This window comes from Equus asinus, chromosome 10 (assembly GCF_041296235.1).
Source record: "Equus asinus isolate D_3611 breed Donkey chromosome 10, EquAss-T2T_v2, whole genome shotgun sequence".
NCBI classification, from domain to species: Eukaryota; Metazoa; Chordata; class Mammalia; order Perissodactyla; family Equidae; genus Equus; species Equus asinus.
In genome coordinates this window covers 23,390,341-23,407,803 of record NC_091799.1, presented here as the reverse complement: position 1 = coordinate 23,407,803, position 17,463 = coordinate 23,390,341, and the positions used below count along the sequence as shown (strand labels likewise).

General features: G+C 50.0%; 1 protein-coding gene across 3 annotated transcripts in view; it reads left to right on the top strand.

Moving 5' to 3' along the window:
* Positions 1-16,290, top strand: part of MORN5 (MORN repeat containing 5) — a 32,758-nt gene extending 16,468 nt beyond the window's left edge. For all 3 annotated transcript variants that reach the window (XM_014851616.3, XM_044778858.2, XM_044778857.2), the window contains one exon: positions 16,082-16,290. In XM_014851616.3, coding sequence (XP_014707102.1) covers positions 16,082-16,161 — 80 coding nt within the window. In that variant the 3' untranslated portion in view covers positions 16,162-16,290. The remainder of the gene's footprint in view (positions 1-16,081) is intronic.
* The last annotated feature ends 1,173 nt before the right edge of the window (positions 16,291-17,463 follow it).

Genomic DNA, 17,463 nt, shown 5'->3' with positions numbered 1-17,463 from the left:
CCATAAAATAATAAAAGACAGCAACTCAATGCAGGCAATATTCCACTCGGTACAGCAGACACAAAACAAAACAGACTGAGTTAGGACCTCCCTCCTGCAGGAGGTGTGAGAGTGGAAGAGGTCAGAAGACAGCATGGCATGGTAGTTAAAAGCCCAGGGTCTGGAATGCACACCTCTGGCTATCCTCTGGTCCCGGATGCACCACTGGCCAGCTGTGTGACCATGGGTAGCTTACTTCTTGTCTCCTCTTGGAGCCTCAGTTTCCTCATCTGTAAAATGGGCGTTATAGTACTACTCCATCTGAAGGGACTGTGGCCAGGGAAAAAAAGATTAAGTATGCAAAGTGCATAGCCCAGGACCCAGCACAAGGTGCGTGTCCAGTGATTGGCAGTTGCAGCTGTTATCATCATGATGATCAATGACTCAGGCTGGAGGAGAGAGGAGAGAGGTAGGCCCTGGGATTTGCTGAGATTTCTCTAGGTGCTTGAGAGAAAAGAAGGCTCTGGGGAGACATGTGCTTGGATATGCCAGGTCTTTCTGCCTCCGCAGGGGTTTTGCTTGGGAAATGAAACGCTGCTCAAACTTTGGGGCCTGCAGGCTCTTGATTAGGGCTGCCTTCAGAGCCCTGTTCTACCTTCTACCCTCCTATCTCTTCCACTCCATGTTCCAGCCCAACCAGACCAGCTGCCCTCCATTGATAAACATGTCTCTATTGTCACCACATGTGTTCCTCCAGCCCAGAATGCCCTTCCCCTTTCCTCCACCTATCACAGTCCTGCTCATCTCTCCATGCTAAGCACATGGCCACGAAGCCCATCAAGTCTCCACCTGTAACCCCGGAAGAATGGCATGTGGCTTCACCTCTACATTCACAGCTCGGGGAAACGAAGCTGGCAAAGGAGTGAGTGAGCATCGTGGAGGATCCTTGCTAGGCCCTTTCTAAACACCTTACCTGCTTGTCTCCTCTGCTCGTTCCTGCCATCCCAAGTGGATAATTTTTAGGAGCCACGGTTTGCAATGAGGAGAGCTGGTCTCAGAAAGATTAATAACTTGCTCCCATCACACAACTGGTGACGGAGTCAGAGTCAGACCCAACTCTGCCCAAACTCTGTTCTTTTCATTCTTCTTGCCAGTTTGGTGTCCTAATTTATCCTTTCCTCACCTATCTCCTCTCCTAGACGTGGCCACGTCTCATTTATAGCTCTTCCTCTACCAAGCACAGTTCCTGGCACCCAGCAGGAGCTCAGTGATGTTCCCAAAGGAATGAAAAGGTCCATTTTAGAGTCTTAAGACAAAACACCACAGTCCCCCAAATGGGCTGCAACCGTCTTTGATCAGGGGTCCTTTACACACTGTGGGCCAATAAGGAAGCAGTTGAAGATACTGATATAATTATCTTTAATATGGTGGGAAATTGAGGGATTAACGCTAACCCTTCCCCCTCCTGCATGTCCTTTCCTTCCTCTCGGGAAGGATAAGCCAGAGCCATGTTAGCGGTTGGTGTGTGTGTCTCTTCATGTAGCTGTTGCTTCCTTCAATGTTCCTAGTAGGAATCATTTGCAACATGACTGCACCACTAATCCTTACCGCCCCCCACCCCGCAATTAATGACACCCCATGCGAGTGTCTCAGATGAAAGGCACATTATTAATATTCAAAGGAAAAAACCCTCATAACCATTTTAACATATACAACTAACAATGAACTAAATTTGCTTTGTGGAAGACAGAGAGTGAGCATCCCAAATTAGTTGATGTAAAAGCTGAAATTCTTCCCCGAAAGGTCTCAGTACCATCCTCAAAGAATATCCTGATCATCAGAAATGCCGTCAAGATTCCCGCCAACATTATCCCCTTTGTTGTCTGAAATGTCGAATCAAGCACATCTGGCAAATGTCCTCGAGCTCACACATCTTTCAAACAGCGTATAATTCCCACTGGTTAAAGAGATAACGCCACCGCTTAATCGTGCTGCTCTTCAAAATAGCACCAACTTTCCTTCAATCAGAAACAATGGCTTTGGCTTCTTAAAAATATCACATACGAGTGATTATTTGCAGAGAGGGCCCCTTTGCTTTTGAACCTATGGGTTCCAGACAGAATCTAAAATCAAGATCAACAAGCCTCATCTGAGTGTATGCTTAGTTCACGGATGATGGGAAGAAGGGGCGTGAATTGGGGTCCACAGGGTCACCTGGCCTTTGTGGTTTGGAGTCTTTGGGAGGTGACGGCTGGCTTCACCAGAATGAGGATGGAGAGGATGAAGATGATGAGGTGGTGAGAGCTGACACTGATGGAGCATTGACCATGCACCAGACACTCAACTAAGGGGGAGGGGAGTATTTGCCAGATCTCTTGTTTGACAAATGAGGAAACTGAGGCTCGGTGAAGTTAAAGAATTTCCCCAGGAAATTTGGCAGGACCTGGGATCCACATTCTGGCTTGCCTCCCTCTGGAGGTTTTCCTCTTTCTGCTTTGCCAGGCCAGCTCCAAGATCATCCGTCACAGAGGCTTGGGCGTGGAGCCCCCAGACGTCATTGCTTTAGAAAAGCTGCATAGTGAACACCTAGAAATGAAAGCCCACTTGATCTTCTGAACTTCCTCTGGCATTATTAAACAGCCGAAAACTGGAAACATCCCACATGTCCAACAAGAGGGCACTGATTAAATTATTGATTGTATGTTCTTACAATAAAATACCATGCAGCCATTAAAATGGCAGTGTAGACATGGATCTATTAATATACAAAGGTACCCATATTTTATTTCAGGAAAAAGCAGGATAATAATAATAACCAGCATTTACCAAGTACTTATTATGTTCTAGGCACTGGTTTAAGCACTTTACATATTTTATTTTATTTCTTCTCATCCTCACAGTAATCCTGTGAAATAGTTGTCTTTATTATTCCCAACTTACAGATAATGAAACTGAGGCAAGCTAAAATGCTTTGCCCAAAGTTACACAGGTAATGAGTGGCTGAGCTGGAATTTGAACCCAGGTCTAGCTGACTCAAAGCTGGAGCTGAATGAGAAGCTGGAGTTTACTGGGGAAAGAAAGAATGAACCGAGGGCTTTCCTTGTGGCCCAGAGATATAAACAGGAAATACCCAAGGAGTGCAAGATTGCAGTGGTGGTTCTTTTCCCCACTTTTTGGCTTAAGAACTGGACAAAGAATGAGAAAAAGTCTTTCAATGCCACCAACAAACCAAGACTCCTCTAATCATGAAACCACTGCCTTCACCCAACAGGTGGTAAACCTGAGACTCAGAGAGGGCCAGTGGTATGCCCGACCCCACACAGCCAGTCTGTGGTAGAGCCAGGGCTGGACCCCACTTTCCCACTGGCAGCCAGGGCTCCTTCTGCAAACCCAGGCTGCCTCTCCATGATGCTCTCCTTGTGGTTTCTGCAAAATGGCCAGGCGAGTCTCCTGCACAGTCCCCTCCCGCCGTCGTCTCTCTGCGAGACAAAAGGCAATTTACCCAAATGTTATAATCACCTGGAGGCTGGCACGCTGGGGCATCCCTGCCTTATCTGTGGGATTGTTAGCAGCACCATAATGAAGGCTTTGTGGAAGGATAATATCACACTTGTAACTGCCAAATAAAATGCCCACACAGATCACACATCCCTGCTGGCAGGCTTGGGCATCTGCTTTAAGCAAAAGGGGTAGGAAGGGAAGTTATGAGTATTGAATGCTACCACTGCACGAGGGACTTAGCGAATCCAGATCCTTTGAGGAATGTATCATTCTCTCCATTTGGCAGATGGGGAAACTGAGGCTCAGAGAGTAAGTTATTTACTGACGGATGTAGCTAGTAAAGGAAGGAATCAGGATTTGAACCCAGGTGTCTGACACCAAAAGCCATGCTCTGAACCAGTGAGATATGCTGTGGCCTTTTCCAAGTCATGAACCTCTCTGAGAATCTAGGCAAAGCTATGACCTTCTACCCAGAGAACTACACTAGAACCCATCAACAGAGGTTTGCCTACAGAGGGCGGAACAGCCACCTGGAAGCCATCCACAGGCCCCTGTCAAGGTCTTTGCCCTAGGAACAACAGCCTGCCCCAAGCCCGCTGCCTCTCCCTGACCTGCAGGAATTGCCCATGGCCCCCCTCTCTCCCCACCCCAATTCCAAAGGCCCTGGAAATTCCCCTTCCAACCGTGATGCCCATTGGATTCTGGTAACAATATGTACCCCGCCCCCACAGCAGCCTCCTGGAAGCATCCAAAGGACACAGCTTCCCCTTCCGTGGCTGGAGTGAACCCCGGCCAGCACTGTAAGGCTTGTTTTGTCTCCTTTAATAGAAGTGAATACAAGGCCAGAGCCCAGGGGCCAGGAGCCTCTGTCTTCCTCAGCCCAAGCTCTGGAACTCAGGGCAGTTAGTTGGCTGAGAGCCCTACTCAACCTCAGGTCCAGGAAAGGCAGGAAGGTTACGTGCCAGCTTTAGAGTCAGCCAGATCTGCTATCAGATCCCAGCTCTGCCACTTGCCAGCTGTGTGGCCTCAAGCTAGTCTCTTAACTTCTCTGAACTTCGATTTCCTCATCTGAAAAAGGGGGTGTAAATAGGACTTTTTTTACAGGGTTGTGGTGAGCATTATTGAAATGATGCAGGGGATACAGTGATCCCTGGCTGAGATACAGTGCTTGTCCCCTGAGGAGCTGAATGCATGGTCACAATTGCAATTATTTTACACCTGGGGGTGGTGGGAGGAGTTGAGAAGTAGGGACTTCCTTAAGTCCATGCCCTAAAGGGAGGAGCCAGTATCACCTTGACAAACTGCCCCCCAGCCTCCTCCTACCCACTTTTGATGCCAATTTCAGGACTAGACCAGAGGCCTGCAGGCCCTGATCTCTCTCTCCAGCCCTTGGCATTGTTCTGGATGTGTTCTTCATCATCCTCATCATTTCTTATCCACCTCGAGCCTAAGACTCCCGTCAGACACAGGCTTACTGAGCCCCTGTGGATACCAGGGTCTCACTTGGAGGCCAGAATCAGTGCCTGCCCTCAAAACCAGTGTGGGGCGGGGGGAGCAGATGCATAAACCATCCCAGGATCTGGGATGGGTGCTCTCTGGACAGAAGCTGAGGGCGTTAGGGAGCCTAAGTGCTCAAAAAACTGTAGCAAACCTCCACCCCTGAAAGTATAGTTCAGAAATAACATAACATCAACCATAAAAATCAGTATATGGAAGGAAGTCCAGCATAACTCTATATTCCCTATAATGTTTATGTTGATGTTTAATTTGAAATATCAGATAAGAGATTCTTTCTTCACAATACCGGGAGTAGGGGCCGGCCCGGTGGCACAATGGTTAAGTTCGCACGTTCCGCTTCTCAGTGGCCCAGGGGTTTGCCGGTTCAGATCCTGGGTGTGGACATGGCACCACTTGGCAAAAAGCCATGCTGTGGTAGGTGTCCCACGTAGAAAGTAGAGGAAGATGGGCATGGATGTTAGCTCAGGACCAGTCTTCTTCAGCAAAAAGAGGAGGATTGGCGGTAGTTAGCTCAGGGCTAATCTTCCTAAAAAATAAAAAACACTGGGAGTGCCCCTGCTTTGCTGGTACCAGGAGCGAGAAGCAGTGAGCTGGGGGAGCACAGAGAAGAACGTGTGTGTCCCAAGTGTGGTCAAGATGATGTCCTGGAAAAGACCATGTGGCTAGGCCTTAAATGATGAGAGGTGGATTTTGTTGCATGGAAGGGAAGGAACAAAGCACAGGGAGCAAAGGCACAGAGAGATGCAGGCGCACAGGGTACTCAAGATGGAGCTCCTGAGACGGGCTTGTGTGTTGGGGGATGGAGGAAGAGGCAAGGGAGGTCTCCTTTAGGCAGTGATGGACACACTGGGCTTTGACAGATGTGTAGGAGTGTGTCTGAGCTGAGCGTTCAAGGCAGAGGGATCCAGTGTGAGCTGGAGAGAGCCTTGAATGCCAGGTTAGGGATCTTAGCTTTTATCGTTCAGACAGTGAGTGGCGGTTGCAGAAAGGTTTTTCAGGGAAGTGTGTAGTGGCTGAGGGCTGCAGCTCTGGAGATAGACTAGGGCATGACCCTGTGCCCACTCAGTGGCTCAGTGAGCTTGGGTAGATGGCTTTACTTCTCTGAGCCTCAGAAACCTTCCCTGTGAAACGGGATAGTAACATTGATTTTTTGCAAGATTGCTGTGAGGATCAAATGAATTCTAGTCTGTTACTATGAATAGCAGTGGAACATTGTGCGATACAGCACAGGAAGGTGAGACGATGGTGCAAAAAGACTGGGCAGGGTTCTGCTCTGCTGTACACGGGGTCGCTAGGAGTCAGAATCAACTGGACATCACTAACAACAAAGTGTGTCACTGAGTTCTACAGATCCTTAACATCCTAACATCCCTCCTGGCTGTCCTCACTGTCCCAGCCTTAATTCAGCCCTCAGTATCTGCCAACCAGAGGACAGAGGTCCCAACTGCCAGGCTTGTCCCCTTCAGTCCATTGGCAGAAGGGAGCAGAGGTCGGAGCAAAGGCTACAGGGTTCATGCTGACCGAGTGACCTTGGCCTTGGCACATTGCTTCCCTGTGCTGCCTGGGTACCACGGCCAGGCCTCATGAATGTGTTTAGTGAACACAAATTCAGTTACGTCTGCTTGAAAAATAGAAGAGGGAATTGGGGAAGCCAGAAGGACAGCAATATAACCGGCGGTGGTGATTTGGCATCCTCCCTCCCCTCGGCACGCGCTCGCTCTGGAGTGAGTGTGGGAGATGTGAATGTGCCTCCTGCCGTGTGAGCACCTTGCCACACACAGGATGATTCTGGTATTTAAGAATATGTGTTTTTTGCCAGTGTGGCCCATGAACACAGGCCAGCTACCCCATCTGGACCTCAACAACAGGAATAACTGTAGCAACATTGTCAGAATACTGACTGTGTGGCACTTTATGAGATGTCCTTCTCTAGCAAGGGGCCTTCCTGTGCAATTCCCAGGGGTCCTCGTGACTCTGGGCACTTTTCCCTTTACCCACCAACTGGAGCATCTAGAACTCCCAGCCGAGACAACACCAGCTGTGCACATGACAGAGGTGTTTATGAGGATTGCATGGGATCTGGCATGCAAAGTGCAAGCCACGGTGCCTGGCACACACAAGTGCTTCCTAGAACCAGGAGCCACATTCCTGCCGAGACTCACCCTCCCCAGCCTGAGCCCTAATCCAGCCAGAGGTCCGACCTTGGAGGCCTCGCCCTGATCGTTTCAACATACTAACGTGAAATGGACCCATCCTCCCACAGTACTTATAATTTTTTTGCTGTTAAAACTTTGAAAGGATTTTTAAAGCTTTGCTGGTAAGTTGTTTGACTACAAATCTTTAACAATTGGCTGTGATTTCTTGAGAGCCAAATGCATACTGGAGAATTCTTGCAAAATGAGGAAACCAAGCCTGCAAATTGATTTCAAGTATAATAAAATTGTGGTAATTTCTAAATTTAATAATTAATTAAGCCTGAATGCATTAATTATAACATTTATTAATTTCAGATTGCAGTTTCTCTTTTTATATTTTAGAGTCCGTCATTTTTTCCCAAGCCTCTTACATTTGAATAGGCCTTAGAAAGCTTGTGGCTGCTGGGCCCTGCACCTCCAGTTCCCAGGGAGGGCAGCAGCCTGGCCTAATCCACCCCCTGACCCCAAGCCTTCCACCCCCCCAGCCCAGAAGATGCTCCTTTACAGGGAAGAGCAAGGGCAGCCCCATGGCTTCCCCTCCTGCTTGATGGCAGTTTCTGCCTGGGCGATGATCCCACAGTCATTATTGGCAGTGCCATGGCCTTGGCCTCTGGCCATCACCACTGCCAACGAAGTTCAAAGCCTCTTGCTTGTCAAGAGTTGAGACACAGACGCCTGGGCGTTACCGCCCTCATTGCGGCACTGGCTCCACTCAGGGCCTTGGGCCTGCCCCACCAGCTCACGCAGCCCTGCCTTTGCACAGAGGGTGTGGCTGGGCTTTGGGGTCAGCACCTGCCCACCCACAGGCTGGGCCGCCGGGTTTGCCATGCACCTCCCATCCCAGCCTGGAGCCAGGGTTTCCACAGGAGCCCTCTGAGAGTAGGCCTTGACCCCGGGAAAAGAGGGCAACTCTCACAACAGAGCCTCCTTCCCCAGAGCCCGGCCTGGCCCGGCATTTTAGATGAGTGCTGGCCTGTCGCTGCAGGATGCATGTGCCTCCTCTCTCGACATCCGATCCCACACACACTCAGACTTCAGGAACTCACACACCGCCACTCACCCAGCCACACACCGCCCGTCACACGCACGCTGAGCACTCCCATGCACGTGCTCTCTCCTCACCCTGCACCTCAGACACAGCCACCTGAACACTCACAGCACACATCTATTCACACTTGCACACACGTTCACACTCACACTTAGGTATGTTCTCACACACATTCACCAGATTGGATAGAAACACGCCCATTTGTGCCCATGCACACACATCCTGAGTGTGACTTTCGCACGAGTACACCGAGCCCTTCCCTCTGCCCTGGTGGAATGAAGTGGGGCAAACCGGCTCACCCCTCTAAGCCTTGGTTTCTTCATCTTAAATGGGAACAGCCCTGTCTCACCCACTGAGGAGAGGACAGACATGACCCTCTTCCCGCGGAGCCAGGCGCCTCCTAGGTGCTTGGCCAGAGTGAGCGTCTTCCCCTCTCCCAAGGCTAGACGCCTTGTTTCATCTTGGTCTCCTCCCGTTCCCAGTCCCCACCCCAGCCCCCCAAACAGGGTGGGAGCTGCATAGCAGTGGTGACCGCAGGTGTGCTTGGCCCAAGGGCGTGCCAGGAGGTAGCAGAATCTGGCTTGTGGGCGCCGATAACCCGAACCCACCCATTTGCCCTCTCTGGGCTCGCCTGCCCCAGCCTGCCCACCTCGCTTTGAACAAGAGTCATTACCTGAGCTAGGGCTCGGCATCCTTATGATGCTGATCCTTGTGTAAAGAACTCCACCTCCCCCGGCTCCTCCCTCCACCCCTGCAGGGAGCCAGAAGTCCCAAGGGTGATCTGAGTGAGTCCCTTAAGAACGCTCCCTTGAAGCCATCCAGTTACTGAATTAAAGACCCATCAAAATGATGATCATAGCTCCCACTTCCTGGGTGCCCAGCCAGAGCCATTTGTCCTGGCCGGTCCTCAGTCTGCCCTCTGTAGGCGGTCTGGTTAAACCTGCTGTAAGACAAGGAGCCCAGCCCTCTTGTCCAAGATCACCCAGCAAGTTGGTGGCAGGGATCAGCGTCAGACCCAGAACTCCCTCCAGACTGATGTGCTGTCACATGCGTCCTGGAGTCTCACCTTGCAAAGACAGCTTCTGGCTTGGTTTTGGTTTTTGGCATTTCCCATGCACCGAGCACTGTGCTAAGCACTTTTCAGGAGTGATCTCACTTGATCCTCACAGGAAACCTTCCAGGCAGGCACCTTTGTAGATGAGGAAATGAGACCAGAAAGGTGCGAGGCCATTTGCCCAAGGTCTCCAAGCCGGTGGTGGCCGAGCTCCAAAGCCCACACTCTTAACCGTCATGCATACTGCCTCCCTGCCAGCCGTCTGGGGAGCTGGCATTGCCTGGCATCTGTTGTGAGCCGTTCAGGATCCCTGCTTCCCCCAGCACTGCGTGACCTGCAGACTGTACCACTGATACCCTCGGTGACCTGGGCCCCCTCGGTGGCCTGTGCAGGCCTGCCCCTCCTGCCCTCACTGTGAGGCAGGCCCCAGGCCAGTCAGGGCTTTGAGCTTTCTGAGTGTGGTTGGCGCCCGGGATGAGCCCAGACAATCCATCCTCTCCGTGCGGTCAGGCTGCTCATTCTATGGCCTCAAGACAAAAAAGGACAGAGCAGCCGGCGGCCTTGGCCCTGCACTTGGCACATCTGCTTTGCCCTCTCAGGAGCTCTGTTTACTGAGGGTGGGGAAGAAATCCTTCCCCCTTTGTCCAAATCCCACAGGGTAAACCTATTACCTTTAAGTCTCCAAATTTACATTTCTTGATTCACTCATTCACTGTACATTTATTAAATACTTTTTAAGTGACAGATCTGCACTGGGCCCTGAAGACCTGAAGTGAGTGGGACGTGGCTGCCTCAGGCTGGCAGTTAGCAGGGGGTGGGGGGTGACCTGGACTGATACCATGACCAACACCATGACATTGGCCTGGGTCAAGGGAGGTGACATCCAGGCAGTGCCCATGGAGTAGAGGGCAGCCAGGAGGGCACTGGGCCCCGGTAACACACATGCATGAGAGGCCTTAAGCTTAGACTGTGACAGGACAGAAAGAAGACTATGTTCCTCAGACAACTCTAATTTACCACCCTTTCCTGACCACGCCACCTTTAGTGCACTGTGGATTTATACTTGTTTGAGAGAAATCCTGGAATAACACATATTACATTTGGTTCTTTGTGTTAAAAGCATTAATTTGTCAAATGTACGTGTTTAAAATACACGGCAATTGTTATCCTCTTGGCTAGGCCTTCCTTCACTTTTGTAGGCTAAGGCCCGGAAAGGGGAAGTGCTCTGACAGGCCCTGGCCTGAAGCAGGTCCTGAAAGGGAGGGTGTCCCCTGCACAGTGCACAGTGTGCACAGAAGCACAGAGGCACTGTGAGCGCAGCCCTGGGCACTGCAATGTGTCAGGACAGCTGCCTCTTACAGGGCGAGGCAAGCTGGGGAGGGAGCAGGCTGGAAGGCAGGAAGCTCTAGAGGGCCTCGAAGTCCCCTTGAAGGAGTGGGGAAGCTTTTCAGGGAAGGCTTCTCAGCCGGGGAGCCCATGGTCAGATGTGGGTCCTCTCTTGCAGCAAGTTCCTTTTCTTCTCTGTAGGAAGCCCAGTTCTCGTGATTGGTGAGATTCACTGGGGGTGGGGGTCGGGGGTGGGTATGCAGGAAGCAGCAAGGTCACTTCCAAAGCTTCAGAACCAGAATTAAGAAATCTTTCTGCCCCAAAGGCTACAGACCTCAACCTGGAGTGCCTGAGTCAAGCCTCTGAACCAGGCTCACTCCTGGGTCTCAGTCCCCTCTGTCCCTCAGCACTGGGCACAGGGCTGGCTAAGGATTGGGCTGGTTGGCCCATCCATCCATCCATCCATCCAGTCATTCATTCGTTCATTCAGTGGATATAGCTAAGCACCCCCTATGTGCCAGACCCTCATCTAAGCACTGGCAATACCACACTGAACAAGCAGATGAGGCTCCTGGTTTCCCTGGAGCTTGTGATTTGGATGGAGGAGATAGACAACATGTAAATAAACAAGAAAATTGCAGAGAGAGGCATATGCTATGAAGAAGATAAAATGAAGATGGGACAGAGCGACTGGGAGTGAAGGCAGTTAGATTAGGGACCACTGAGGAAGTGACATTGAGTGGAGACCTGGATGCCAAGAAATAGATACTCAGGGAAAGTTTGTTGATGGTGATCAAGGCAATTCAGAACAAACAGGCTTATCTCAGACTTCAACTGGCAAAGCATTTATTGGCTGCCTACTGTATGCTGGGTCCAGTGGTCAATAAGCAGACATGGTCCCTGCGTTGAGAGCTTACAGCCTATTGGGAGAGAAAAACATATGAGGATGTAGAGATTCATCAATTGTGAGATGTGGGATCAGGAAAGAGAAAAATGTGTGAAAGAGTTTATTTCGGATGATTGGGTGTGTGAAAAGGCTTCCACTCCTCTTGGAGAACATGATTATCTCGCCTTTTAGGGGGCACACTGGATTTTCATGCATTTCTTAAAATAAATGTTTTATTTTAGAACAATTTCAGATTTACAGAATTACTGCAAAGATAGTACAGATTTCCCAGTATACCTCACATCAGTTGCCCTGTTTTTAACATCTGACATTGTGTGGTGCATCTGTCCCAATAAATGAACAGTACTGATACACTGTTATTAACTAAAGGCTACACTTCATTCAGACTTTACCAGTCTTTCCTTTTTTTTGAGGAAGACTAGCCCTGAGCTAACATCTGCCGCCAATCCTCTTTTTTGCTGAGGAAGATTGGCCCTGAGCAAACATCCGTGTCCATGTTCTTCTACTTTATATGTGGGGCACCTGCCAGCATGGCTTGATAAGCAGTGTGTAGATCCACACCTGGGATCCCAACTGGCGAACCCGGGCCGCCAAAGCGGAACGTGAGAACTTAACTGCTGCACCGCCAGGCCAGCCCCCCACCTAATGTCCTTTTTCTGATCCAGGATCCCACCTGGAAATACATTTCGTTGTCATATCACTTGAGGCTCCTCTTGGCCGTGGACAGTTTCTCAGACTTTCCTTATTTTTGATGACAGTTTTGAGGAGGACTGGTCAGGTATTTTGTAAAATGTCCCTTGATTGGAATTTGCTGTTTTTCTCATGATTAGACTGGGGTTGTGTGTTTGGGGGAGGAGGACCACAGAGGTAAAGTGCCATTTTCATCCCGTCACTTGAAGGCTCCACACCATCCACGTGACTGATCGCTGTTGATGTTGACTTTGAGCACCCGGATGAGGGGTGCTTGTGGGGTCTTTTCTTTTCACTTCCTTTCCATACTGTCCCCTCTGGGAGGAAGTCACTCTGCAGCCCACACCTAAGGTGTCGAGAGTTATGCTCCATCTCCTTGAGGGAAGAATATCCACAAAAATTATTTAGAATTCTTCCGCACAGGAGATCTGTCTATTCTCTGATTTTTAACCACTATTTTTATGCTGGATCTTTTTACTTTTTAGAAGTTCAAGAACTTTACTGGTGTTTCTAGGAACCGAGAAATATTTTATTTCAATTACTAAAATGCATGAAATTGCCAATGTGTTACATTGGAGGGCAGAAAAAAACCTAATTACTTTTACTTTTTTCTGTTGTCGATACACATTAATGAAAGATTTGGGACATAGCAAAAACAGAAGAACCTCTCTAGTCCCACTGCTCAGAGCTGATATTCACATTCAATTTATTTTAAATTTTCTTCTGTACACAGATTATACTGTGTATATATAATGTAGGTTTCTTGTCTCTTTCTACCTTTTTTTTTTTGCTTATCATATCAAAATCCTTTCTCCTATGTTGCTTTACAGACTTCCTAACCATATTTTTTCAATAGCTGCTAAACATCCCCTCACGTGGCCCAGTGTCGTCCTCCCCAAACTTAGCAGGATGCCTGGCACATAGTCAATGTTTAGAAATTATTTGTTAAATGAATGAATATACGGCAAAGTAATCACTCTTGTTTTTAGAAATGGAGGTTATTTCAGAGTTCTTGATTCTAAATAGTACTGAGACAAATAGATTATTCCCTTAGGATAGCATCCCAGACTGGAATTACTGGGCCAAGAGGGGCCAAAACTTTTCAAGATAAATGCACCAACCCAGAAATCTGCCTCCCCTTTGCCTCTGCACCACTGGCAATTGTGCGGAGGGTAATAATTTACAATTGATTAAAGAGTTTGTGGGGTGATTTTCTTCCCCATCTTTTTTTCCCCTCCTCTTCCCCTCCCCTCCTGCCAAAAAGGGGGGAAATTATCCCAGAAGGTGAAGACGTTCTCAGACAATCATATTAACATATTCCAACAATCGCAATTTGCAAAATAGTAATCACAACTCCCGGGATCTGGGAGGCATTAATCAAAGCTGCAGGTTTAATTCCATTTTAAATATTGATGACATGTGCTTCGGCAGCCTCACCCTGGCCTGGCAGGGCCAGGGGAGCCGCGCAGCGCAGGGGAGGTGGAGGGAGGGTTGTGAGCAGCTGCCCGAAGGGGAGGCATCTGTGATTCAAATTGGTGGCTGTGTAGCCAGGTAGAGAGTGAAAGGGGTAGTGGAGAGGGCTGTTAAGTCCATTGCTGTCAATTTGTGACGATCAGGGAGGGGCCGGAGGACTGGCTCAGCACAATAAACCCGGTTTGTCTGGTTTCAGGGGTTACCACTGAAGAGGTTGCAGCTGCACTGATTCGAATAGCCTGGAGACTTCAGAACTGTAATTATCAACCAGGCTGCTCGCGGTGTGGCAAAAGTGGGCTTCACCAGCGCTTAACTCCTTGTGTGCCGCCGCTCTCCCCACCCCCGGGTTGGCAGCCACGCGCAGATTCCCAGGCAGCCTCCCGAGGGGAAACTGAGGCCCACTGGCTACTCAGGGCAGTCCTCAGAGGCCAGAGCATGCCAGGCAGCAAGCCTTTTTCCTCAGGTCACATATAAAGAAGTAGTGGGGGCGGGGGCGGAGGAGGCTCGCTCTGTGGGGGCAGCCTCACCTCTGGCATGCTCCACATCTGCACTGATGTGGAAAGTCAGGCTTCAGAGTCTGATGAACCTTGGTTTGAATTCCACTGGCTGTGGACATGGGGCTAGGCTCATCGGCTCTATGAAATGGGGGTGGTTTCCCCTGTGCTTCTGGGCTATCACAGAGACTCTGAGATCCCGTAGGTTTGTAAAGCACAAGCACACGGGAGGCTGTCAATAAGCCACCATCTCCCTGGGCCTCGGGCTTTCACAGAAGAGGAAAGGGTTCCTGGGCACGGGGATCTGATTCAGAGGGCAGGATTTCTGCTGGCCCTCCACGTTTCAGCTCTCAGGGAGTCCCCTTGTTCCTCTGCCATTGCCGTTTGTCACCCAAGGGTGGATAGTCCCATCCTCCCATTTCTTAGGTGGGAGGCACTGGGTGAGGAGAGGAGGGAAGAGCTCCTCCAGCAGGAGAACTCCTTGAGGGCAGGGGTTGGGCTAGTCCTTTTTGTGCCTAGGGCACGGCACAGAGGGAAGGCAGAAATGAGGGAGGGATGGCAGGCCGGCAGTGGGTGTCACAAAAAGACCACTGGCTTAGGCAGGAGTCCTGGTGAATGAAGTATGTGTATGACTAGGTGACCATCCTCCTGGAATATAACCCTAGGGGAATTGTCACACGAATCCACAAAGGGATGTGCCCAGGAATGTTAGTCCCAGCTTTACTCCTGGTAACTGTGTGTCCGCCACTGGGAGGATGGATAGTAAAATGTGACAGAAGCCCATCATGGAATATTAGGCAGCAATAAGCAGCAAAGAACTAGATGTACATGTGGCAAGAAGAATAGATCTTAAAAATGTAGTGTTAAGTGAAAAAAGTAAGACACAATGACATTCACAGCACAATGCCATTTATGTAAATTAAAACCACATTTGCACACAAAGCAACACTACATATTTTACACAGCTACATGCATTTTTAGGGGTATATATCCCACCATTAGAGTGGGTCTCTGTCGTGGTTGGGAGCGGGGCTGGGTGTGGGTTTGGGGAATAAAGGGGAAAAACAAAAATAAAGTCAGTCCACAGAGGGGCCTGGCACAGAGAGATGACGGTGGTGTGCTGTGGGCTGAAGAATGTGTTTCACTCAACTCTGTCTTTCAGAGGTTTAAAAAACAGCACAGGCCTTGTAGTCAGACAACCCCAGCTTCAAATTCTCGTATCTCCCACGTACTAGCCCTGTGGCTGTGGACAAGCGACTCGACCTCTCTGAGTATGTTTGTTCATCTGGAGAATGGTGGGATCACTTCCGTCAGGTGGTCACGAGGATTAAATTAACGGAGATACGTGAGTGTAGGGCTTACAGGAACATCAGCTCCTCCTCTCTATTCCCCACTGAAGGGACCTAAATAACAGAGGCCATCAGCCCCCTGGGGAGCCGTGGGTTCTTTGAAGGGTCCTGAATGGAACGCCCAGAAAAGAAACTAAGATCTGAAGGCTCTGGCTCCTAGCAGTACCGGCAAGGCCTGGACTGGCTCTCCTGGGCGTGCTGTTTGGGTGTGTGGATGTCGGACTGGGCAAGTGCCCGAGTGAGCTGCTCTCTGAGTGCCTGTCAGGGCTGCCCAGCTCAGAGTGGCCAGACGATGTCATGCCTGCCTCCACCAGCAACATCCACCATCTGTAAACCCTCTTGTGTTCAATTTCCCCCAAGACCAGGCATTCACAGGCAACCGAAGGATTTGGTTTTAGTGAATTATATAGAGCTAAAGAGACTGGCACCAAGGCCATCCCCCTGTGCTGGAATGCACTCCAGACCCGAGACCCCACCTGGGGGTCTCCCAAGGCAGGGAAGGCCCAGTGGGCACCAGGCATAACCAGCTCTTCCTCTTCTCCTGCAGATGATGACGAGCACGAGTGGATCATCCGGACGTGCCGGAAGGGCTGGGATGAGATCGTGGGTCACAGCCTCAGGCCATGAGCTCTGCAGCCGCCTCCGCCAGAGGTTTCCTTCTGCACCGCTGGCACTGGCTGGCCCACAGAGCAGGCTGTATTTGTAGAACCTGACTTTTGACTCAGGAATAAAGGCTTTCTGCAGTCAGTGGCCCAAGTGTACTTTCCTTAGACTGTTTCTTGGAACAGGGATCCTTATTTCACCCGCATCAGAATCACTTGGGGGAAAATTGTGAACTAGATAGTCCCAGCCCCCACCCTGAACCTGCTCATCAGAATCTCTGGGAAGGGGGTCAGCAATTTGCTTTCCCAGATATTTCATATGCACATGGAAGTTTAGGAAGCATCACCTTACAATAATAGATATAGGTAATTCAATGAGTGACTAATATGTGCAGGCAGTATGTATGGATTATCCCAGCTCCTCACAACAGCCTTGCAGGAGAGAGCTCAGCATCACCTTTTACAGATGGGGAATCTGAAGTTCAGAGAGAGTGAGTGACTTGCCCTAAGTCACACAGCATTTGAATCCAAGTCCCTCCAAAGACAAAGCCCAGCTGTTTTTTTACTGCAAGTTGCTGGCCTTACCGGTCTTGATCTCACAGGGCAGGAGGACGGAATGACTGTGCCCACACTCATAGCTGGTACCTTTCTGCAGGCCCAGGACTGCCTCTCCCTCTTGGAAGTTCCCCTATTTGAGCCTCATACCCTGAGCGTAGAATCGGTGTGGGGCCATAGAAAGAATGTGGCTTTGGCATCATATACACCTGGGTTCAAAGCCCAGCTCAACCACAGGTATCATGTACTCTCAGGCAAGTTACTTCACCTCTCTGAGCCTCAGTCTCCTCATCTGTAAAATGGGTAAAACGATGCTTAAAACAATAGGGGAGCTGTGTGGATCGATTGAGATAAGTAAAGGAGCTGGCTGGCACTTAGCAGGTGTTCAATATGTGCTTGCTTTAAAGAATAATTAGTTAGCTGTGCATACAGAGTAATTATTCCTCAAATCACCCCCAAGATAACGTGTCAGCTGAAACCTGAAGAGGAAGTGGTGACATGTTCCAGGGCTACACTTGGGCCACAGCATCCTGGGTCTTCGCTCCATAACTGTCCCTCCTTAGAGGCTGCTGGATCCTGCAGCCCCTCAGGCCCTGTCCCCTGGCTCACTAAGAGCTGCCCAAGAGAGGGAGTCAGGCCTGGGCGGGCTCTGCAGGGCCAGGGATCTGCCCCTCAAACTACAGATCTAGAGTTGGCATGCTGGGGCGGAGCCAGGAGTCAGAGGGATGCCTGGGCCCACTCAGCTGTGCGTGGAGGGGTCCTGCGGGGTCAC